The following is a 24,645-nucleotide window of genomic DNA, read 5'->3' as shown; positions in this document are numbered from 1 at the left end:
CTGTCTTTCACACACACAGTCACTCTTGTCTATTTCTGTCACTCTATCACTGTATTATCTCTCTCTCTGTCACTATGTCTTTCTGTTACTCTATCACATACTCCATCACTGTCATCTATCATTCTTTCTCGGTCAGTGTTATCACTCTATTGCTACCAATCACTGTTTGTCTATGTCTGTCTATCTGTATCAGTCTATCTGTCACTATCACTCTATTATCTCTATCACTGTATTATCTGTCTATATATCAGTCACTCTATCATGCTAGCTATCACTCTGTCAGTCTTCATGTATCACTTTCCATCACTCTATCTCTGGAAATTATCAGACGGGAGGAAATTGGGGAAAGTCGTGCGATCACACCAAAGATTTTCAGATGACGTTGTGCTTATCCAGGACTTAACCCATGAAGATCCAGGAATGCTCCAGCAACAAACCATTCCCAGGACTTCCCCGTGAATGGTTTGTTGTTGGAGCATTCCTGGATCTTCAGGGTACTTGGAGGACCGCCTCTCCCCATACAATCCGCCCCGCACTCTCAGGTCGGGTGGGAAACATCTTTTGTCTATTCCAAGTGCTCATTATAGTGCAACACAGAGGGCATTTTCAATCTCAGCCCCCAGATTATGGAATACCCTGCCCGACGAGCTCCGCACAGCCTCATCCCTTGATGGATTTAAGAGGATGCTAAAAACTTTCCTTTTCCCTCAAGCTTTCCCCCCATGAGTTGATGTTTTATTATCTGTTTTTAGATTATTTGATGTTTTAACGCTGTTTTTTGCTGTTTTTATACTGTCTTTTAACATGTACACCACTATGATCTTGAAAAAGGAATAGCGGTATATAAGAATAAAGTATTATTATTATTAAATCCTGGATAAGCACAATGTGTCTGAAAATCTTTCACAGGATTGCTCAACTTTGCTGGGAGTATGCCTTTTACTCCCAGCCTTTCACCACTGTCTGATAATTTCCTCTGTCACTCTGTCACTGTCTCTCTGTCATTCTCTGGATTGGTGAAAGGAAACAACTTGAGGATTCTTCATCACCGTCAAAGAGACAGGAAGAAAAACAGAGGTCTTGCGATAGCCAAAAACAAACAGACTTTGCGACTCCTCTCCTCCAGCCATCCTAGAAACCAGGTCTTCTTCCTGCCTTTGCCCAGCACAGACCTCTTTCTTGTTGCTCCTGCTTGTTCTCTGGTTACCTTTACTTGGATGACAATGGCAAACCCCCTCTGAAGAAACTTGCCAAGAAAACCCCATAATAGGGTCTCTTTGGGGTTTCTAGAAGTTGGAAACGGCTTGAAGGCACACAACAAGAAACCTTTCCATCTGCTTATGGCCCTTTTCCCTCTGTGATGCCTTTCCAATTGCCTAGCATTAGGCATTTAATTCTTCCTTCTTTTCTCTTCTTAATAGCCTTTAATATATATATATTTTAAAAATCCCCCTTTCTCCCACTTGTAGCTACTATTCTTTCTTCCCTTTTCCTTTCCTCTCTGTCTGCTGTGGCTCCATTAGGAGAGGCTTGTGTTTCAGGCCCTGGGATTGTGTCATCTGATCTCCCTCTCTCTTTCCTCCTTTCCAGTCTACATGAAGATGGTCAAGTCCAACGTAGGAGATTCCTTCTACATCCGCACCCATTTTGATTTTGAGAAGGACACACCTTCTGGGTTGAGCTTCACCCGTGGGGAGGTCTTCCATGTGGTGGATACGATGTACCGTGGCAAACTGGGGAGCTGGCTTGCCATCCGGATGGGCAAGGAGCTCCAAGAAATGGACAAGGGCATCGTCCCAAACAAGAGCAGGTATGGTGTGTGCGTTTGTACATGAGAGAGAGAATACATTGCATGTGCATGCTAGCACTATATTCTCTAACATTTCACAGATGAAGGTCACGACATGTGGGGCCATGCTACACCAGTGTAGTCAAGATGGCAAAAGAACAGGATAGTCAGGAGGAGCTGTAACATGTTGGTTTCCCTGAGCTTCCTGGGTTATGGCATGATTCTGCCACCTCCTCTCTTCTCCCCCAGACTATGGACGTTATCAGACAAGGGAAATTAGAAGTATAATCCAATGGCAATCCGAAAGCAATCATGGGGTTTCATGTTATTGCATGATAGACTACCACATGCAATTTTGGGCAATGGGAGGTCAGTCCAAGTGCAATCATGGAGTTTCACGTTATTGCGTGATAGACCACTACACACAATTTCGGGCAATGGGAAGTCAGTTCGAATGCAATTCGAATTCACGTAAATTTGCTGAATTAGCAAATTCACATGAATGCGTTCTGGCCCCACTTTCTTTTCATTAAGAGAAATTCCTCCAGTGTAATAAACTCCTTAGTTACTTGAGTGCAACTATGTTTGGACTTTGAACTTAGTTTGGAGAAATTGAAGGCAGCTTCAGTTTCTCCAATTGCAAAAGGAGAAAGTGTGAGGAGGAGAGAGAAACCAGGACATTTTAAAAGCTGCAGAAAAAGTGAAATGGCAGAGCATTGTTCAGGACTGTCCCTGCCGAATCAGAATAGTTGGAGGGTACGCAGTATAGAATTCTAACTAATCACATTTACATTCTGATGTACCTCTCCTCCAAGGTGGCATAGAATACTCTCCTTTTCCCCACTACAATTTATCATCACAATAACCCTACAAGGTAGGTCAAGAAAGACCGAGAGAATGAATGTCCCAATAACGTTGTCAGCATGATGACAAAGATGCGTTGTTTGGAGAAGTAAGGCTGAATGCTTGTCTGTTAGACCCATGTCCATGCTGGATAATTGGAGCTGTCACAGGAGGGCTTCAGGAGTTTGTAGTTGGGGAAGGAACTAGAGCTCTCTGGCTGAGAATTCTCAATGCCCCTCCATCAATTTCCAGTCCCAGGATTCTATAGGACAGATCCATTTGGTTTCTTTAGTTTGGAGAAGAGAAACCTGAGAGGTGACATGATGGCCCTCTAAAAGGACATTTGTTGAAGCAAGTGTGTTTTATGCTGCTCCAGAGATTAGTAAACGAACCAGTGGATTCACATTGCAAGAAAAGATACTCCATCTAAGCATTAGGAAGAATTTCTTAACTGTAAAAACTGTTTGACAATGTAAACAGACAGCCTTGGAGGGTAGTAGACTCTCCATCTTTGGAGATATTTGAGCAGAGGTTGGAGGTACACTTTCCAGAAGTGCTGTAGTTGTGTATTCCTGCATGGTGAGGGTTTGGAGTTGCGTTCCCTTTCAACTCTGTGATCCTTGTAATTCCTAGGGCAGAACAAATCGCCAGCCTTGAATCGGTCCTCAAAGCCACCTCAGGCACCTCCGGTTCCTCCGGTGCGCGTGCCGAGTTTTGGAAGCTGCGCGGACTGAGAGGGGCCAAACGCAATCTGCGGAAGAGCCGTGAAGACCTATCAGCCCTCACCAAACAAGGCCACTATCCACCTTACGAAAGAGTCATGCTCAAGGAAGGTGGGGAATTCATTGTGGAATTTGTGTATGTGCCATCGTGACCTGGCAGCATGAATTGTGTGGCAACCATCATGCCCTGCCAGCTTTGTAGTGTTTGTTTGGGGCCACTTGGGATGTAGATTCCTGCATGGAAGGGGGTTGGACTACATGGCCTTTAGGGTTACCTCAAACTCTATAACTCTGTCATTCCTTCTTTTGAGCTCAACCAGGGGGTGTTAGGCAACAGTTCCATGTCTCCAGGATGTAGTGAGCTGAGATAGACTGCCATTGTATGGGAAAGGTATTTTATCATTAAAGGAGGAATGGTTGACAAAGGAGGATAAAAGAAGTGGGTTTTCGGCATGGCTGGTGGAACAACTGATCTTCTTTTTCTAGTATAGCCAGATGGCATGGGAACAGGGATGAAACAACCCATAATGAGAGGAAAATGGTATTGAAATTACATTAAATGAATTGTCACCCATGACTTCATTATTTGAGATAGACTTGCCCTGTACATGGAGGATCCACTTTTTGCTATCTTCATAGGCCTATGCTAGAAGGGACCTGTTGGGTAGGACGATCAAGTCTAGCGCTCCATTTTGGATGCAAGCAGCATGTGAGCGCAGTGGCGCCTTCCTTGTTCTTCAACCTCAGCATCTCATAGTCATGAGATAGACTTCCCGGGAAACTTGAGGTTTCATGCAGCCGTCATCATGGCAAATAGCCACGATGATTAATATTACCTGATTGACTGACTTTTCCTACTCTGTGGAATGGTCCCAACCCATTTTAAAGCCAGAGGCCATCCCCATATCTCCCAGTAATGAGTTCCAGAAGTGAGTTAAGTCTGTGTACAGCAGAGTGTGGGGTAGGGTTGCCAAGTGATAATAAAGGACACTGCTCCTGTGCCTTTTAATAGCTGTGTAGAAGAAGGAATTTTGGCAGGGGTGACTTGTCGGGTAACAAGCAGCAGCGGCTGAAATTTCCTCTTCTACACAACCATTAAAAGGTACAGAAGTCCTATTACTTATTTCACTTGGCAATCCTAGTGTGTGAAGGAAGCAAAATGCACACCAGGAGTTTTATGTAATAATAATAATAACAACAACAACAACAACAACTATTATTATTATTTATATCCCGCTTCTCTACAAAATGCTTCTCTACAAAATATTTTATTTTATTATTATTATTTCATTATTTTATTTATTTTTAAAAATTATTTTGTTTAATTGTGTGTGTTTTTTTCAAAGCTTACCATATATTCCTTCTCTATTCCTGAACATCTCATGGTGACATACAATAAATTCAGTTTAAGACAATAATAATAATAATAATAATAATAATAATCTTCAGTCTTTTGTATATCAGATTATTTTTCAATAATAATTTAAATATAATAGTAATAATAGTTTATTATTATTATTATTATTATTTTAATAATAATTTATTAATAATAATATTTATTATTATTATTATTATTATTATTAACAATAATAATTTAAGAGACTACAAATATGGGGTGATTCAACAAGAATGCTGCAAACAATTCACAGCAACAGTTTGTCTTTCTTCCAGCAACCTTTAAGCGTCCGGTGGTGATCCTGGGGCCAATCGCCGACATAGCCATGCAGAAACTGTGCACAGAGATGCCGGACGAGTTTGAAATTGCTGGTGAGTCCTCCTTCAGTTGAAGGGATGGTGCAATGGTTAGGCAAACCTATCATAGGGTTGTCTTTGCAAGGTTTTTTTCAGTGAAGGTATCCCAATGCTTTCCTCTGAGACTTGAGTTCAGTTCAGTTCATCTTTATTACAGTTCGTAGACCAGCACAGGTAAAAGAGGGATGCAGAACAAAAGAAGGCAAAAACAAGGTTAAAAACACAAGTTAAAAACTGAATTTAAATCATAGAATCGTACAGTTGGAAGAGACCGCAAGGGCATCCAGTCCAACCCTATTCTGCCATGCAGGAACTCTCAGTCAAAGCATCCCTGACAGATGGCCATCCAGCCTCTGCTTAAAGACCTCCAAGGAAGGAGACTCCACTGCACTCCGAAGGAGTTTGTTCCACTGTCGACCAGCCCTTACTGTCAGGAAGTTCCTCCTAATGTTGAGGTGGAATCTCTGTTCCTGCAGCTTACATCCATTGTTCTGGGTCCTGTTCTCTGGAGCAGCAGAAAACAAGCTTGTTCCCTCCTCAATATGCCATCTCTTCAAATATTTAAACAGGGCTATCATATTACCCATTAACCTTCTCTTCTTTAGGCTAAACATCCCCAGCTCCTTAAGGCGTTCCTCATAGGGCTTCATGGTTTCCAGACCCTTCACCATTTTAATCACCCTCCTTTGGACACATGGCTCCAGTTTCTCAATGTCCTTTTTGAATTGTGGTGCCCAGAACTGGACACAATATTCCAGGTGGGGCCTGACCAGAGCAGAATAGAGTGGCACTACTGTATTACTTCTCTTGATCTAGACACTATACTTTTAAAACCCAGTGAGGCAGGGCAAGATTGGCTGAGACTTAGAGAGTGTGACTTGCCCAACATCACTCAGTGGGTTTCCGTGGCTGAGTAAGGATTTGAGCCCTGGTCTCCCAGAGCCCTATTCCAACACTCAGACTATTACTCCACACTGGTTTCACAGTGCGCAAATACATGTCTCTGAAGAAGTAAGCCTCATTCAGTTTAGTGGGGCCATGCATGTTTCCGTGATGTCACTGGATATAGGGTTGCCAGCGAACACTTTGTTAATACATGTTTCTTAACTTAGCCAATGTGTTTTGACTTGCAAACAAAATAAAGGCATGCTTCCATGTTGTCAGTGGATATAGGATTGCCAGCGAACACTTTGTTAATACATGTTTCTTAGCTTAGCCAACGTGTTTTGACTTGCAAAGAAAATAAAGGCATGTTTCCATGTTGTCAGTGGATATAGGATTGCCAGCAAACACTTTGTTAATACATGTTTATGAGCTTAGCCAACGTGTTTTGACTTGCAAACAAAATAAAGGCTTGAATAAGTAATACAACCCCTCAACTGACCATGGACCAGGTGATGGTTATTGTCTTTCTGAAACTGCAGCGTAAAATCAATGTTTTGTGGATCGAAGGGGCAATTCCTGTACCGCTGACTACCAAAAATGCACTAGGACACATAAATGGAGAAAATAAGGCCACTAGTTCTATTGCACATAGCCGCACATATGTAGTAAAATTCAAAGACATAGCCGTATTAGTCTGAACCAGTTTGCAAAGGGATCTCGTGGCACTTTTGAGACTAAGTGAGAGTAAGAAAGACGTTGGTGGCATAAGCTTTCATAGACGTGAGTCTACTGCCACCAACATGCCACTAAACCGCTAGATCGCAAAGTCACCTCCCAGTAAATTTCCAGTGAAAAGCGCATGATGGAGACAATAGAATCAATGAATTAGATGACTTAAGAAGAGGAGCCACCAAACAAACAAGAAAGGCAACTAAATAGGTTCGGTGGTGATAGCAGATCTCTGGATATCGAAAATGTTGTCTCTCTCTCCCTCATTTTTCACTGGTCATATTTTATTTCTTTTTCTCTGTTTTTCCAGAGAGTGTCTCCAGAGAAGAAGGATCAGCCAAAGTGATCAAGCTGGACTCCGTGTGGCAAATTGCAAAGCAGGTGGGAGAATGTACTAAGTGGTGCCAGTGTGAAGCTTATGGAGGTGAAATTTCTGGTGAAATACATAGCGTGACACCCTGAACTTGTGAACACATACCTGGGGCTCTTGGCGGTCTCTCATTCATAGGTGTGCAACATGGGTGTGTTTGAGCTAGAGTGGTATAGAGATCTGAGAGTTGGACTAAGACTCCCGGAGACCAGGGCTGAAATCCCCTCTGCTCAGCTATGAAAATATATTGAGCCATGCTAAATCCACTCTGAACAAGAGCCAGGAACACACTATTTTCAGAGTCAGTGTGATGACATGGTTTGAGTATTGAACTAGGTGTCATATCAGAATTCAGATCCCTTCTCAGCCATGGAAACTCATTGGGTGACCTTGTAGACATCATCCTCTCCCAGAATATTAGGAAATGGCAAACCACCCTTGAAGGAATTGTGCCCAAAAACCCCTGTGTTAGGTTCACCTTAGAGTCACCAAAACTCAGAAACTACTTGAAGGCACACAGCAGGTGTCCCAGTGGCCTCCCTGAGATCCCAGAGAGAGATGCACACAATTCACATCAATAATGTAAAACCATGAAGACTAGAATCTTGATATTTAAGGGGAGATTCCTAGCTCACTAGTTGAATTTAGAAAGAACCAATTTCTCACATTTCCAATTTAAGGATGAGTTGATGGGAGAAAATCTTTCTCATCATTGATACCTTGAGAGCACCTGCCACTCAGAGGAGACATAAACTGAGCAGCAATTGAACCATCTCCGTGTTCCCTTCCACAGGATAAACATGCGCTGTTGGATATCACGCCTGCAGCAGTGGAGCGCCTCAATTACGTCCAGTACTTCCCTATCGTGGTCTTCTGTGAGCCAGAGAGCCGACAGGGTGTCAAAGCCATGCGCCAGTGGTTGGCGCCGGACTCCAAGAAGAGTTCGCGGCGCCTATATGCCCAGGCCAACAAGATGCGCAAGCACTGCAGCCACCTCTTCACGGCCACCATCAGCCTCGCAGATGGGTCCAACAGTTGGTACCAGCATCTCAAAGACATCATTCGGATACAACAGGCCCGGCCAATCTGGACAACGGAAGAGCAGGTGGGTGGGTTTACGGTGGTAGAATCATGTGGCATGTGGCTAGGAGCCACATTAGATCTGGAGTGGGCACCCTTCAAAACACCCCCATTTTTTGCCCCTTCTAGGGGACATTTTTGCCATGTTTTAGCTTTTCCCATAGCTAATTTTGGATCTAAGAGAGGCCTATTTTCAAAACAGAGACTGGAAATCATTTCTGTTTTTAAGAAAGACCCTTTCTGCACCTCATATGTCCTAGGGGTGCCAAGATGTGACCAAAAACAAAAAGTCCTCTGGTTAACATTTGCAATGACAAGGTCCCTGACCTCTTGCATGTACTTTTTCAGCCTAAATGGCTATTTGATGTTAATTTTCTCTCCTTGCTTCTCACTCCTCAGGTGGATGTCTCCGCTGAGGAAAGCTTAGATATGTTGAACCAAACGTCAGCCACCAGCCCTGGCTACCTGACCTGCGACAGCCGTGCCAACAGCGACTATGAAGAGACGGATGCCGAAGGGGAGCCCTACACGGACCAGGAGCTGGAAGAGGCTTATCAGGAACCAGCCTTGTCCCGCTCCTCCGAACCCACCGAGAGGAGCCTAGAACAGGACCTGAGTGAGCGCGTGGCGGCCGCTTTGGCCTATCCCATCAATCTGGTAAGCACATGACATATAAGATTGTGACAGTCTTGTGCATATGACTCTTATTTAGTGCACACACATTGCAAAACAAAAATATACCCTCCAATTGTCCCAGTTTAACAGGGAGAGTTACAGTTAGTTCGATCCTCTTCCATCCCACATTTTCAGCTGCTTTTAAAATGTCCCATTTTTTTCTCTTCTCCTCCCACATTTCTTCAGTTTATTTATCTGTTTATTTCCATTATTGCACTTTGAATTGAGTTCAAAGTGGGGAAATGGCTTGCACTCGATTAACTCAGAAAGGAGAGAATGGAGTCCTGCAAACTATTGCAACTTTTCATTATCTGCGTGTTCTCCCTTCTTTATAAGTCTTGCCATCTTTATCACACTCTGACATTGGTGGGCCACATGTGTTGAAGTTTTCATCCATGAAACATTCAGATATGGGAACACTGAAATTTCACAGTCCTAGTTAATCCTCTGCCATCCCATTGTCTCAGCTGCTTTTAAAAGGTCCCAGTTTCTCTTTCCGCCTCCCACCTTTCTCCTTCATCATGGAGACTCACAAAAGGAATTTCAACCTTTGAGAATGTGGGAGGTGAACCCCTACCAAAATGGGAAAGACCCAAATGATGGTAACCATTGCGGGGAAATGGTAGCTTGTTTTCTGCTGCTCCAGAGACTAGGACCCGGAGCAGTGGATGCAAGCTATAGGAAAAGAGATTCTGCCTCAACATTAGGAGGAACTTCCTGAGAGTAAGGGCTGTTCGACAGTGGCACAAACTCCCTCGGAGTATAGTGGAGTCTCCTTGCTTGGAAATCTTTAAACAGAGGCTGAATGGCCATCTGTCAGGGATGCTTTGATTCAGATTTCCTGCATGGCAGAATGGGGTTGGACTGGATGGCCCTTGCGGTTTCTTCCAACTCTATTATTCTATGATTCTAAGGTATCTAACCTGGACTCTTTAAAACTGCTCCTGATTGAACTGTCTAGCCACACCGCATACCCTCCAACTGTCTTAGTTTGGCATAGAAAGCCCAGATTAATCCTTTCCTGTCCCACAGCTTTTAAAATGTCCTGATTCCTCTCTCCTCCTCCCACTTTCCCGCTTTGTCCGTGGCTTTCTTCAATTGCTGCAAACTGATTTCAAAGTGCAAAAATACTTTGCACTCAACTCAGCTGGAGAGAGAGGAGCAAACTGCTCTTTGCAGTCGGCTTAGGGAAAAACAAGCAGCTGCTCCTACATTTGGAACAGAGCATTCTGCACTACAGGGTCTCAGGTTGCTTCTAATCTTGAAAAAAATCAGGGAAAGAGAGCCTTGCCAGTTTAGAGGAGTTTCCCTTTGAATCATAGCACCCTGGATCTGTGCAGAGCTGGCCCAGTTTTCATCTGTAAAATGTCTGAGAGTAAGTAAAAGCATGGGAGTTTAGCCTTGTTTGTTGCTCTCTGTGTAGCACTAAATCTGTCAGATGCCAAATCTGTGGTACTTTATTCATTTAGCCAGAATCCTGTTGGTGCCTTTGTTGTTGTTAACTCCATCAACTGACTTACGGTGATCCTATGAACGAGAGACCGCCAAGTCACTTTGTTATCCATTGCAAACTCAGGACAGTGGTGGCTTCCTGAATTGAGTCTATCCACCTCTAATGTGTATTCAGTTATATATTTTGGCACTTCAGGATCTTGTCTAGTTCCTCCAGAGCTTCTTGTTGTCTTCTGATTTCTGGAATGCAGTCTGACTTTGGATTTTGAGCCAAGGTATATGAAATCGTTGACTATCTAAACGCTGGCATGAATATTGGGATTGCCCTTTTTGAGAAACCACGCAAGGGTGCCACCCCATGCAAGTGACATTATGCCAAACTAACAATACACTGTGAAATAGTTCATATGGTGGGTAATGTAAGATCTATTATCTTAACACATTATGCATCCCATTATACAATGTTTAGATTGCAGTTAAGTTAGGCGTATTCCATTCATGTGTTCCTCAGCAGCTAAACATACATCTGTACTTTGAGCATTGGACTGTGGCTTTGGAAACCAGGGTTTGATTTCCTACTTTGCCATGAAATGCTCTGGGGCAAGTCACACTCTCTCAGCCTCAGAGGATGGCAATGGCAAACCCCCTCTGAACAAATCTTGCCAAGAAAACCCCTGACAGATTTGCCTTAGTCACCGTAAGTTGGAAACAACTTGAAGGCACGTAACACACAAACACTATCCAACCAACTCTAGTTTCTAGTAAGTTTCCAGCTTTCTCCATTTTACGTGGGAGGCTGGGGAGTAACTACACCATGTGCAAGATGCAAATTTGAGGCATCAGTACTCACTGTGCCATCTCTGCACCTCAGTGCAATGCTGTGTTATAACTTTGATGTAGCATAAGTCCAGTGTAGTAACACTATTGTAAATCTCTGCTATGCAAACCACTGAATGGCCAAAGACACTGGCTCTGATCTCTTCTGTTGTCTCTCCTGCAGCACGATGGTGACCAGCAACCCCAAGGACAGTGGCAGCAAGAGAGCAACATCAGGTACCTGGCCCCAATCTTGCCTTCTAGTTTGGAGCTGTAGTCAGATACCAATGTGCTGAACCAGGGAGGGAACCGGAAACGTCCACAGATCTATACGTAGAGAGATCTTGTAGCACCTTTGAGACTAACTGAAAGAAATTGGCAGCAGGAGCTTTTGTAGACTTCAGTCGACTTCCTTAGATGCATCTGAGGAAGTCGACTGAAGTCTACAAAAGCTCCTGCTGCCAATTTCTTTCTTTCAGTTAGTCTCAAAAGTGCCACAAGATCTCTCTGCTAACTAATTCAACAGACTAACATGGCTATATCTTTGATTTCTACCACTATGTCCAGAGATCTGTTAGCATTTTTATAAATGACTCAGATGATGGAACAGAAGGCTTGCTTATCAAAGTTGCTTATGGCACCTGGAGGGCACAGTCAAAATTCAAAATGACCTTGTCAGTTTGGAGAGCTGGGCTAAAACTAACACAATGCATTTCAACGGGGGGTCTCAAGAGACTTTGGCAGTCCATACCCCATTCCATATACCCCCCAAATCAAATTTGCCCCCAAACACTTTCTAGGGGACATGGGGGATTTCTTACCGTCTTTTGGGGCATTTGCCTTCCTCAACAGAGAACACTGTGAAGCAAAAGACATTTTTTGAAAGCTTTTGCAAATATTTGAGTTGACCCAGGGAAGGGGAAAGTCCCCCAGGGAGCTTCCAAACATGGTGCACACCCCCAAGAAGTCATTCTAGGGAATTTGGGTGATGAGGGAATTGGATTGCTAGGGAGCAGCTTGCCATCCATACCTTCCCCACTTCTGGGCTAGCTGGATGTCAAGAGTTGCTGAACTAGTCCTCATTGCTTCATTTATAACCTGGATTCTCCTTTGCCAGGGAGTACGAACACGACGCCCTGCGCAAGAAGTTCACCCAGGCCCGGGCCTACGACTCTGAATCGGATCAGGACTATGGTTATGACTGGGGTCCTGCCACAGATCTGTAAACATAGATTGCAGTGGGACCAGTAAAGTTTTCATTTTTCAGCTTGTCCAGGAAAAGCAAAACGACAAAGATGGTTCCGTCCACTATGAACTAGGGATAAACGCTTTCCCTTGGTTGTGGTGACCTGTGCCTTTTGAATACCCCCCATTCAGCGGACACTCACACTACCTATATTTTTATCATCTCAATGCAGCCAAAAAGAACAATCTTCCACAAGGTGAAATATCCGGTACCTTGTTACCCCTTTCCTTAGTTCTTCTTGTCAGCTTAAGCCAGAGGTACAGTACATGTAAGTTTTTTCTACCCTCAGATGAGATCCACCCCATTTCTCTATCATTTTAAGCTTTCCTAACCTGCCACAGTCCAGAGATTGGAGTATGGTTGCCATCATCCACTCACATTTGTTAAGGGTGATGGGAGTTATAGTCCAGCCCATATGGAGGATTGCAGGGCTGGTGCTGCTGACATGGCACTTGTATGAGGACATCCCTACAACCGTTGGTATCCTAGACCATTCCAATTATGTATGGCTTGCCCCAAGAATTATGTAGCTGGGCTTTTGGTTTTTCTTTGCACCCCATTCTTAAGGTATGTCTGCACTGCACAATTATGTCAGTTTCATACTGCCTGAATCAAGGAATGCTAAATCTTCGTCATCCTGTTAATTGTGGCAGTTCAAGCCAAAGGTGAAGCTACAGGAAGGCAAAATGGTGGCATCCTCCTTCCAAATGAAAATTTCCTCCATTTTCTATCATCAGAAGTAATATAAAGCAATTATAGCCAGGGTGAATGATTGTGTCTCACTCTGCAGTGCTAGAAATGTTGGGAATGAAGGAATATTTCATGGAGGAAAGAATTGTTACTTGAAGGAGAAAGGCCCCCCCCCAAATCTTGCCTTTCCCAAGTGGCTCAGGCAAAAGCACACAGCTGCAGGCTCACCTAGCTTCTCTGCTCTTCCTCATTTATAACATTTGCTATCTTGACCACACTCTGATGTTGCTTGGCCACACATATCCTGCTTTCATTTTGAAATCTTGGAGGGTATGGTTTTTAGAGCGCTATATCCCTGTACAGTTCCAAAGCCCTGTACAGTTTTAACAAAGGCAGTGTTCACTTTTCCTTTTTCAAAACTGCCACACTCCCACATACTTGGGACTGGGGTTTATTTTTATGGTCTCTAACAATAAATACACAGTCAGAGTGGACAAGGAAGGTACTGAGGACCCTGGGATTTCTCTGGTTTGTTATCAGGGTGTACAGCCAGGCTTTCTCCGTTCATGGGACTTTCTTTTAGAAAGCTATTGGGGCTGTGTGTGGTTTATTTTTCTGAGCCCACCACATGTGCCTTTGTAATAAAGAGACTCTTTTTAGCCAAACTGTATGTCCTGTTGAGTACGAACAAAGGGGGAAAAGAATGGAGGCTGTGCAGGGCAGTTTGGGTTTTTTCCTGCTGCGGGAGACATGGATCTGATGTTCTAGTGTTAAATGCAATACTTTTATCTTTAGAACAGCTTAACACTTTCAGGTATTTCTTCTTGCAATGGGTGCGCATGGTGGTCATGGGACTAAATCATGGTGAACAGCTTGGGCAGTCCCGGAGGGCCAATATTTGCCCTTGTATCTCAAGCAGAAAGCTCAATCCACACTCCACTATGTTGTTTTACTATTTCAAAGGTTTGATTCCCCCCTCCCTTTCACAAAATGAAAACTTTTTTTAAATAAGATTTTTTCCCCCATCACTTGTGACCTGTTGTGGTACAGCCCTAACCTACCACCCCAGGACTCTTGCACTCCACTTCAGTGCTAGAGAAAGACACAAGGCACAAAAGAACTCCGCAAGATGTGGGCAAAGTCCAAAAATACTTCTTGCAGCCATCATGGCATTGTAGCAAGGAATTCAATTCCACTCATTCAACCAAGCTGGGTAAGTCTACAAATCCAAACACGTAGAAACCTCTCACCAGATAAGCCAAACAGAAAAGATTTCTGTGGCAGTTTAGAAAGTGCAAAAAGAAAGGCAATTGTGTTGTCCTCTGCACCTGTTTTAAGGCAAGTTAAGTTTGTGATGGGAGAGATGCAGGAAAGCTGTTAAGCAGACCCAGGAGAAGGCATGGCGACCTCCATCTTGTCTCTGTTCAGAGGAAAACAGGGTGCTCTTGGCCTGTCAGAAGGCGGTATGTTGAAGCGGGCATGGTTTTGATATGGACCTGAAAGAACAAAGAAATAGTCTGAAAGGAAAGGTGAGGAGAAGTGGCACTGCAACATCAAGGTCCAGAGGAACAGTGAGGTCCGGAGGGCTGCGCTGCTGTCGCACCATGACAGCAAGGTCTGGAGGGACTGACTGACAGTGAGATCCAGAGGGCCGTGTTACTGAAACAGCAAGGTTTGGAAGGACTGACTGAGGTCCAAAGGGCTGTGCTGCCACAGTGCCGCAACAGCAAAGTCTGGAGGGAGTGCCTGTGAGGTCCAGAGGGTTGTGCTGCCACGGCACCATGATAGCAAGATCTGGAGAAAGACTGACTGACAGCAAGGTCCGGAGGATTGAGAGTCATTCCTCAACAGAGGTAAGCATTTCCCTTTGCACCTGAACCCCTTGGAAGCAGCAACCGATCAGCTGGCAGAGCAGCGACTGTGAGGCCTTTTGCCCACCTTGGCCTTTCCCACAAGGGCAGCATGGGCATGGCCAACTGCTCGGTTGCTGCTCCCAGAGTGACTGGGTGGCAATGGGAGTAGTGACCAACATTGGCTGTTTTGAATTCGGCACTAGGTTTGTCATCAAAGAGGAAAGGGGGCGGTAGCCCCAAAAATGTTTGGGACCACTGATCCAAGACTTCCTATACTATTTGTTGTGTTCTGGCATGGAACAGGAAGGGACAAATTGCTCTTAGCCTAAATGGGAAGGTTCTTACCCCCGCAGTGGGCTGCAGTTGCATATTTTCAGACCTTGTATTGACCTGAAATCATCTTATTTGCACTTCTGGGTTTATTAGTCAATTTAGGATAGATTTCTGCTCATTTGAGCAAGGTAAGGGGTATATTTTTGGGGTAGTTAGTAATAAATGAGGTTTTGCATGCAAAAATTTTTTGGAAAGACTTGGAGCAAATTAATAGCCACAAAAAGGCGTGAGAAGCCACAAGTGGACCATAGGTCGCAATCTCCCCACTACCTCTCAGGATAAAAGTGAGAGGAGGATAAAAGTGCTAGCTGGACAGAGTGCCAAATGCATAAGCCTCAGTTTCTTTAGAATAACATTGTTCAACAGATTCTACCCTCTCTAGGCTATAAAATTGCTACCATTCCACAACACACTGACAAGTTTAGTAGCAACATTACAAGCCTCCTTTGAATGAAACAAGAAATGCTCATTTTAAAAAGATTTTCACAATTTGGGGGGGGGGGGGGGCAAAAATTGTCTTGGTGGGCCACATGTGACTCACTCTGCTTTAGAAACAAGGTGGAATATAAATGCAATAGATGCATTTAAACTATTTTCATCCCAGCTTGTCCCACCGAGAAGTGGGATGTAAAAGGAATGGGTGGAGAGAAAAGCAAGGCACCTACCTCACTGACTGCCTGGGTGAGGATCTGGATTATCTTCTCGTGCGGCATGGCCACCACGCTCTGCCCGTTGATCTCGATGATGCGGTGGCCCACCCGGATCCCTCCACGCTCTGCAATCCCACCACGCATCAGGCTACAGATCTGGAAGAGAAAATGGCAAATTGGAGGAAGAAGGGAGTACTCCTATCAACAGTTGCTGAAAGGGGAGATAGCTTTTGTGTAAATTTTGCTTCAACCTCAAATTTTTAAACCACATCATTGTTTAATTCACAGCTGATGCCCTGAGTTTGTAAGACCTGAACAGGGCATCTGATGACCAGGCTTTTTGGAGGTGTCTCATTCACAGAATCACCATAAGTCAAGTTTGACTTGATGTCAAATAACAACATCAAATTGTTTAGTAAGTTTTTAGAATGCTTAAATAGTTTTTATTGTTTTACATTTTATTGCCCTACATTTTAGGAGCTGATTTTACTGTATGCCACTCAGAGACCTTATGATATGGGGCAGGATAGAAATATTGTAACTGAATTGGTTACGATAAAGAAGAAAATGCAAAGACAGGGTTAAAATGTACCATTAAGAAAATGAAAATAATGACCACAGATGATCTGCATAATTTTAAAGTGGATAGCTAACGATTTTCTATACAATGGCCATCATAAATCAAAAGAGTGCTGTTAAAAATCAGAAGAATAAAACTTGGAAGGGCAGCCATGAAGGAATTCTCGAATTTAAGACACATCATAGTGTCTAGATGGTGGCAAGTAATAGTACCACTCTTTTTTCCCCTTTTGATCAGACTGAATTTTGAATCCTGTGTCCAGGTTTAGACAGATTTTGAGAAGCTGGAAAGTGTTCAGAGAATTGTACCCAAGATGATCAAAGGTCTGAAAACTAAGTCCTGTAATAACTGTTGAGGGATCTGGCAGTGTTTAGCCTGCACTGGAAGACTGAGAGGTGCTATGATAGCTATTTAAATATCTTAAGTGCTGTTGTGCCGAAAGTGGAGTCAGTGTTTTGTTCTGCTTCAGAAGGTAGGAAACGAATCCGTGGGTTCAAAATACAAAATTTCAGTTAAACATTAGGGGGGGAAATCCTGGTGATCATACTGGCAAGGACCCAAGCAACTTCCCTCAATAAGCACACAGCTTGACTTACTCATCTGAGCCACCGAGATTACTCACAATGCCATTTTCAACACAGAATCCAAGAGGGTATTTTGTGTCAGGCCTCCGCACAAGTGCTGTGGTGACTGGCGGGCAGTGAACCACACTGAGCGTCACCTCAGTCTGGTGTTTCAAGTCCTAGAAAGGAAGAGGAGAGTAAAGTCAGAGGAATAGCTTGCTCTTCCCAAGGCTGGAAAGAACTAATTACAAATTTTAAAAAAGCTTGGAAAACATACACACACACATATATGAGAGCCAGAAGGAATAGCAAATTGCCATAATCTGATAGGTGATTATGCTTCTTGCATTTATACCTGTATGAGCTATGGAACCTACACTGAGAGATACTTTTGTTGTTGTTGTGTGCCTTTGCTTCTGACTGATGGTGGCAACACTATCATGGGGTTTTCTTGGCAAGATTTCTTCAAAGGAGGTATGCCATTTCTTTCCCATGAAGCAGAAAGCCTGTGACTGGCCAAGCTGAGAAGCAAGCCTTGGTCTCCAGAATTGTACTACCTTTTACTTGAGTGTTGTACTACGCCTCTGGAGATAAGGGTTCGATTGCCCACTCAGCCATGGAAACTCACTGGCTGACCATGGGGGAGTTACACTCTCTCAGCCCCAGAAAACCCTGTGACAGGATCGCCAAATGTTGGAAGCAAATTGAAGGCACACATCAACATATAGATATAGATGGGTTACAGCTCCCAGAAAGGACTTGAAGGTACACCCAAACGAAAAGTCGACATAAGCCACTCTTTTTATCTTTTGGGATTTTCCCAAAGTAAAAAGGAGCAGCTTTTGTCTACTTTCCATTCGGGTTAATACCACTTGAATGACGACGTCATGTGAAAATCAACCCGATTTTTGTGGGTTTTTTCTGATTTAACCCCCCGTTTCTGCATGGGATTTCTCCCTTTGTTAACTGTGGTATCCTTGCATGGTGCTACTGGGAAAATCCAACCCTCTCTCATCTAACTGTGAAGACTGCTATTAAATTCAGCAATCTGGGAACATGGAAGCTCAGGGTGTGTGCAACAGATGGCACCAATGTCCCTGATAGTCACAAAGGCCTAGGGCTTCGACCCAGAGAGTCCTAACTCCACTGCACTACTCTCTCTATTGGTGTCCCTCTGCTATAACACTGAAGCCTCTCTTCTCACCCGGATGATGTTCTGACACGAAGCAAGAGGCAACCCCACGAGGCTCGTCCCATTGACGGACATGATCCGGTCACCAATGCTCAGCTTGCCTGACCGCTCAGCTGCCCCTCTGTGCATGAGGTTTGCGATGACCACTGTAGGCAAGATGGAACCCCAGCCAGATTCGACAATCACCACGCCCAGGATCTCCCCCTTCTGTTTCAGGATGGTGACCTGGATGGAGGAGAGACATGTGCTTGATCTTAGTTGGGCAGTGAAGAAAGCTGACTGGAAGAGAATCAACTAATTTGAAACGTGGTGCTGGGGGAGAATTCTATGGATACCATGGACTGGCAAAATGACCAATAAATGGGTCCAAGAGCAAATAAGCTTGAACTCTCCACAAAGACCAAGATGAATAAACGGAGGCCGTCATACTTTTGACATATCATGCATATCATGAGATGACATGACTTACTGGAAAACATGAATATGCTAGATAAAGTAGAAGGCAATAAAAAAAGAGGGAGACAACTGCATAGGGGTAGGCTGACTCCATAAAGAAACCATGGCTTTCTTGAGTTTTCAAGACCTGAGCAGGGCTGGGGATGAACCAGGGCTCTTGGAAGTCTCTCATTCACGGAGCTGCCATAAGCTAAAGCTGAATTGATGGTGAATAACAACAACATACCCTCCAACATTTCACAGATGAAAACCCTAGCATGTGTGCCAGCAACCTCAGAGTGTAGTAAAAATGGCAAAAAGTACTGAGGAAACTAGGACAGGCTGCAGCAGTTTGCTTTTGACTGAGCCAACTGGGAAGAGCAAGAGTGTTCTCTTCTCTCCTCTCCCCCACAGAGTTGACTGAGCACAAAGTTTCCAATATGACACAATATGAAAGGTATTGAGGATGGTTTTATGCCCTCCCAACATTTCACAGATGAAAACTGGGATACATGTTGTCAAGCAACATCAGAGTATGTTGAAGATAACAAGAATTATTAATGAGGAAAGTCATGGAAGCTGGGAAATGGCCTAAGGAGGGTTAAAAAGATGACAAATTGCCCCTTACACCCATTGGAGGAGGCAGAAACATTGAGATAACATTGAGTTAATTTTTAAAAAATTGGGGTGTATGTGTTCCCTGTCCCTGATTTCGAAAGACTGGTTTTTAATGATGAGCCAAAAACGAACCAATTCAATAACTGAATGACTGGGCAGAAAGATTTTGACTTGCCAAGAGCTTGACCAAGACACCCCAACAAGCATGTTAGTGATCCCAAAATGGCTTCCACTCAGTCATAATAAAGTGGGGCTGCCCCATTCCTCCCTCGATGTTTTCATCCTGTTCTTACTTTCTTACAGTTTTCTTGCTTGGAGAAGTGAGCCAAATCTCCATTGTACAGCTCCTCACCCTTAGCCAGGGTGTCTTCATCATCGTCGTCGTCATCTTCCTCATTATCCGGCTGTCGGGGATTCAGCTGGCTGGGATCGATGCCACTGGCACGCAAGAAGTGTTGGTAAGCCACACTAAAGGCCTGGCCGATGGCTTGGGCTATTAACTGGGCCTGTAGGGAAATAAAGAGCAGGGAAGTGAAGATTGGTTCAGCTTCAGAACTATTGTTTTTCGTGAGTTTTTCGAGCTATGTGGCCATATTCTAGAAGAGTTTGTTCCTGATGTTTCACCAGCATTTGTGGCTGGCATCTTCTCTGAAGGTGCCAGCCACAGGTGCTGGCAAAACGTCAGGAATAAACTCTTCTAGAACATGGCCACATAGCTTGAAAAACTCACGAAAAACTATGGATGCCAGCCGTGAGAGCCTTCGACTACACAGCTTCACAACTGGCTCTTCACTGGGCAAAACGGGGGGGCATTGAATGCTGACCGGTGCTATCCAAAATGGGAACATCCACATTTTCTCTCAGCCCACATTAAGCTTATGAAGAGACCAGAGCTTGGGAAGGTTCTACTTTTTGACTACTACACATCTCATAAACCTTTAAAATAGCCTCTATCTAATTCCCAGTTTGGCAGGCACAGTTCCAATCACCAGCCCACCATTTTGGCTACTTCTAAATTCTCTCTCCTCCTGACACTTTCTCCTTTTTCTTTAGCTTACTTCAGTTGCTGCAAACTGAGTTCTAAGGGCAAAAATAGTTTTGCACACAATCACTTCAGCAGAGAGGGAAAAAATTCTGCCTTGAAGAATGCCACCAAAACTATTGTTACAAGTATATCCTGTCCTTATTGCAATGTTAGAAATTTGACGGCTGAAGGAAAATTTATTTCGGGGACAGAATTTTGGGAGGAACAACCCCGTCATTCATCCCACTCTCACCAGCAGCTACACTCCTGAGCATCCCACATTGTGTTGAATCATCCACCCCCTGGACACACAAACACACATACACAGACATATAACTCCACAGGTCTTACATCTGCTGAGTAAAACACGTGGCAGATCATTTTGTAGAGTTGTTTGTCAATGGGAGCATCTGCCCGGCGAGGCAGTTTCCGTCGGGCCATGAGCACAATGATGTTTCCAATGTCAGCAATGTATGAGATGGTCTGGAGAGGATGGTCCATCATGGCCTCCTATGGTGCAAAACCAGGAGCAGAGAGAGAAAGAAAGACATATCAAGGACATGGGAAGCTATGGCTGACCAAAGACACAAAATCTTGATTAGGGACAGACAAAAGCCTAAGTTGCATTATGGAGGCAGAGTAATTTTTTTTACACAATGCAGGATGGATGTATCCAGTTTATGGTGGTGGGAATAGAGTTCTGCATCTAGAACCATTCCAAGTGAGCAGTCATGCACCTTGCGTAGGGCATCAATATGCATTGCATCTGCCTCTGAGAACTGTGCACTGTGCAATGAAGTGACAGCTATGTGCATTTGCTATTTCTCAAAAATTACACTACGATGGTACTTAATATAGGAACCATATAGTGTTAGTGTTGTATAATTCTGCCTCTCAGTCTTCTTTTTCTTCTAAATATTCTCAGCTCCCAAAGTCGCTCCTGTGTAGAAGTCTTTATCTTTAGCAATGAAAAGAGAATGATGTCAAACCGGTTGGTTAAAAAACAGAAACTGACTGGTGCCAGAGACATTGCAGACAGGCATACATCTCAGTTAACAAAGCCTTTGGCAAAGAACTTCCTTTTAACAAAGTTTTTTTTATATCTGCTCAGCCTCTCCCTTTCTTCTTTGGCCTTTATCTAGCTAGATTTTCTTTAGCAGCATCAGCATTGAAATGATGGTGAAGGAGGGCTGGAGAAGCACAGTCTCTCTGTGTCAGGCTGCAGCATGTCTGCAGTAACATTTGAACCAGGGAAACAGTGGGATTTACACTATCCAATTCTATTATAGCTGGGGTTGTTCCATTTATAGAAGATTGAATCATGAAGGTGCTCCAGTTTGTAGAATTGGGCAAATTAACTGCTACTTTAAAGGAAAGCCAATGGGTCTGCAGAAGTGTGGAAACAATTTCTGAGATACACGCAAGAAAAAAGAGAGGTTTTGACATATAATTTTTTTATATATTTGGGACTAGAGGAAATAATAATTTGGATCTTTAAAATGATAACAATTATGCTAAAAGCTAGGATGCAGGAAGTGAGTTTTAAATTTGATATGTGTTTCTATATTTGTTTTGGTCTCCCTCCTCTTTTTTCTTGTTTTGTAATAGTTCTTTTGGGGAGGGAGCAGAGGATTGGAGATGTGTGTAGTTACGTTTTTAGATATGTTTATGCCTTTTGCAGAGAGAGAGAGAGAGAGAGAGAGAGAGAGAGAACTGTTCTTTTTTGTGGTGTAGGAACCTATCCTTATTTTTTCCATGTTATTTCTGCCTCTGGTACCAAATTTTCTGTTAAAGAAGTAATGCCTGGAACACATCTGCTTCCTTATCTGAGGTATACCTATATAGATAAGCAAAGTCACACACTCTGTTCTGTGGACTTGTGTTCTCTAATTGCAGAGGCACACGCACACTGATTCTGCTCTGTGACCCTTGAGCTGAATGGCAACATTGTGCAACTGAATGCACACTCAATTGTGCAATGAGACATGCTGAAAAATGTGCATGAGGATCCATGTGCATTGCATTCCCACGTGTACCTGGATGCACAAGGATGTGTAACTCCACTTCTGCAACCCTGAACTGAATATGGTTTTGCACTGAACAAAGGAGTCCAACCACACCACAAGAGAACTAAAAGAACTTGCATAAGACATCGACAGGATTCTGGCTATACTGTTGTTATGTGCCTTCAAATTAACCCTGACTATGGTGATACTATCCTCGGGATTTCTGGGCCAGAGAAGCTTTGTCATTTCCTTCTATACCTGCTTGCAGATATCCTTTTGCAGAACAACACAACAATACCTTGAGAAAATTCAGACCTGTGACTAACATCATCGTTTCATTTTCCCCCTTCTTGTATGATTTTTTAATGCCTTTGCCTGATGAAGAAACCAGTGGAGCTTCAAAAGCTTGCACCATGTATTTTGTGCATTTTGGTTGGTCAAATAAAGGCATCACTGTTTTGTGAATTTTGGAAGCCACAAAGCAACGTTCCTCTCAAAGGAAGCAACAGGTAATTTTAGCAATTTTGTTCCAGCTGTGAGAATTGCAATTCAGAACCTATTCTGCACAACATTTGCACAAAAAATATGTCTGCATAGAAAGACAATTTCTCGCACAGAAAATGCCATTTTCCACATAAACCAGCCATGTGCAAATTTTGTGCAGAATAAGTCCAACCTGCACATCTTTGCACATCTTCTCATCACGGTTTCTAGACTATTCATTATTTTAAAATATTCTTTCCATTTGTATTCAGGCCCACCTGAGAGTCAGCCGTGAGGACTTTGATCCTTTGTGTCGATACAAAAAGATCCACTTCTGTCATGGGCTGGGATTCTCCTTCTGGTGCCTGCATCACAATGCAAAGGGGGCACAGAGATATGAGAACATAACCTTCCATCAACCATTTGATTCCAAAAAACCTTTCGGAAAGTGAAGGGTTTTTATCTCCATGTTATTTTTCTCCTTTTCTTTTAAATGGAGAAGTTTCAAATACAGTAGTTTTAATTCTGGTGTCACAGAAGATGGAGCCAGCTTGTTTTCTGCTACTCCAGAGACCAGAACACAAACCCAGGGATTCAAATGATAAGAAACGAGATTCCATTTAAACTTCTTGGTGGTAAGACCTGCTCTAAGAGAGTGGTGGTCTCTCCTTCTTTGGAGATCTTAAACAGAAATTCAATGGGCATCTCAGGAGTGATTTAGTTCTTTATTCCCGCACAAAAAGGGGTTGTGGTCCCTTCAATCCAAGACCACAGGACTCCAAAAATATTTTGCATTGCAACAGAAATAAACTTAGAACATTATATTATAGCAGGAAAGATCTCCCATAGAGTTAACACAGAGAGGACAGGGAAGCTCAAAGGAGGTTGCAGATGACTCCATCATCCCTGTCAATAAAGCCCCCCCAGCTTTCACCCTTACATCCACTGCAACACTGCTGCTGCATCAGACCAAAGGCCTGTGTATCTCTCCATCCAAAACCAAGACATCGACCACCTCCACAATCATCTCACCTTAATTCTGTCCATGGCTTCCTGAGCTTGTGCCATGCGGACACTGGTTGGGGGATTCTTCTCGGAGACCAGTTGTGTGGAACCAAGGTACTTGGCCCCAAAGATCACCCCCTCCAGCAGGTCTTCGGGTTCGCAAGGGCCTGGGACTGAGACAAGCATCAAGAGCTAGTTTAATAACACAAAAGGAAAGAAAACTGAACACTTCTTCAGTGCCAACTTACTGAACCCAACTCAGGAATTTATTACACTGGGATTAATTTCAGCATTAAAGCGATTAAAGCTCATTTAAAGCATCCTCAGATAAAGCAGTAACATGTGTAACTGTGTGAATGATTATCACACGCAATTGCGCAAATAAAGTGATATCAGAAATGCACTGTCGCTGAAATCCTGAAAATAAAAAGATGCGCATTAATGCTTCTTTGAGACTTTAATAGTGGATTTTGTGCAGCATTTCATATAATTACACTATTTTCCTGGGATATTCACGGGATAAACTCCCGATCTCTTTTGTGTGATAAACTCCTCAGCTTGAACAAGCAGTTTTCTAGTCCTCATCGAGGAAAGTTCCAAATCTGGAACTAAACACAGCTCCCCATTCAGAATAGCCTGCTCCAAATCACCTTTTCCATTGAGAATTGGTGGGGCTTCTGGAGGAGGAGCATCCTCCAATAATAGCAACCAATAATATTTATTTCCTATATGCCTTTCCCTATGGATCGAGGAAGGGCGCAACAACAGATTAAACACAGAACAGCAATGAAAAGAGCACAGGAAGGAAGGAAGGCAGGTAGGCTCAGAGAAATAGAGAAAGGAACACACAGAGA

General features: G+C 43.5%; 2 protein-coding genes across 5 annotated transcripts in view; one reads left to right on the top strand and one right to left on the bottom strand.

The window, feature by feature from the left end:
* Positions 1 to 19,677, top strand: part of TJP3 (tight junction protein 3) — a 56,575-nt gene extending 36,898 nt beyond the window's left edge. For 3 of the 4 annotated variants that reach the window (XM_042478921.1, XM_042478920.1, XM_042478922.1), the window contains exons 13-20: positions 1,591 to 1,810; positions 3,266 to 3,465; positions 5,026 to 5,121; positions 7,031 to 7,101; positions 7,884 to 8,195; positions 8,570 to 8,827; positions 11,298 to 11,350; positions 12,231 to 13,854. In XM_042478921.1, the coding sequence (XP_042334855.1) occupies positions 1,591 to 1,810; positions 3,266 to 3,465; positions 5,026 to 5,121; positions 7,031 to 7,101; positions 7,884 to 8,195; positions 8,570 to 8,827; positions 11,298 to 11,350; positions 12,231 to 12,339 (1,319 nt within the window). In that variant the 3' untranslated portion in view covers positions 12,340 to 13,854. Of the gene's footprint in view, positions 1 to 1,590; positions 1,811 to 3,265; positions 3,466 to 5,025; positions 5,122 to 7,030; positions 7,102 to 7,883; positions 8,196 to 8,569; positions 8,828 to 11,297; positions 11,351 to 12,230; positions 13,855 to 19,576 lie in introns of those variants that run through there. The other variant, XR_006104992.1, reaches the window with a different exon arrangement.
* LOC121936583 (amyloid-beta A4 precursor protein-binding family A member 3-like) lies at positions 13,978 to 23,977 on the bottom strand. The gene is made up of 8 exons (XM_042478923.1): positions 23,819 to 23,977; positions 23,065 to 23,151; positions 20,649 to 20,807; positions 19,567 to 19,779; positions 18,233 to 18,445; positions 17,088 to 17,207; positions 15,901 to 16,041; positions 13,978 to 14,545 (listed from the first exon to the last, which is right to left on the bottom strand). Exons 1-8 carry the CDS (start codon positions 23,975 to 23,977, stop codon positions 14,474 to 14,476), a joined length of 1,164 nt encoding a protein of 387 aa, XP_042334857.1. The 3' UTR covers positions 13,978 to 14,473.
* Between the last annotated feature and the right edge of the window lie 668 nt (positions 23,978 to 24,645).

Source organism: Sceloporus undulatus, chromosome 7 (genome assembly GCF_019175285.1).
Source record: "Sceloporus undulatus isolate JIND9_A2432 ecotype Alabama chromosome 7, SceUnd_v1.1, whole genome shotgun sequence".
Taxonomy (NCBI): domain Eukaryota; kingdom Metazoa; phylum Chordata; class Lepidosauria; order Squamata; family Phrynosomatidae; genus Sceloporus; species Sceloporus undulatus.
Note: the sequence above shows the minus strand (reverse complement) of the source record. Positions and strands in the feature narration are given on the sequence as shown.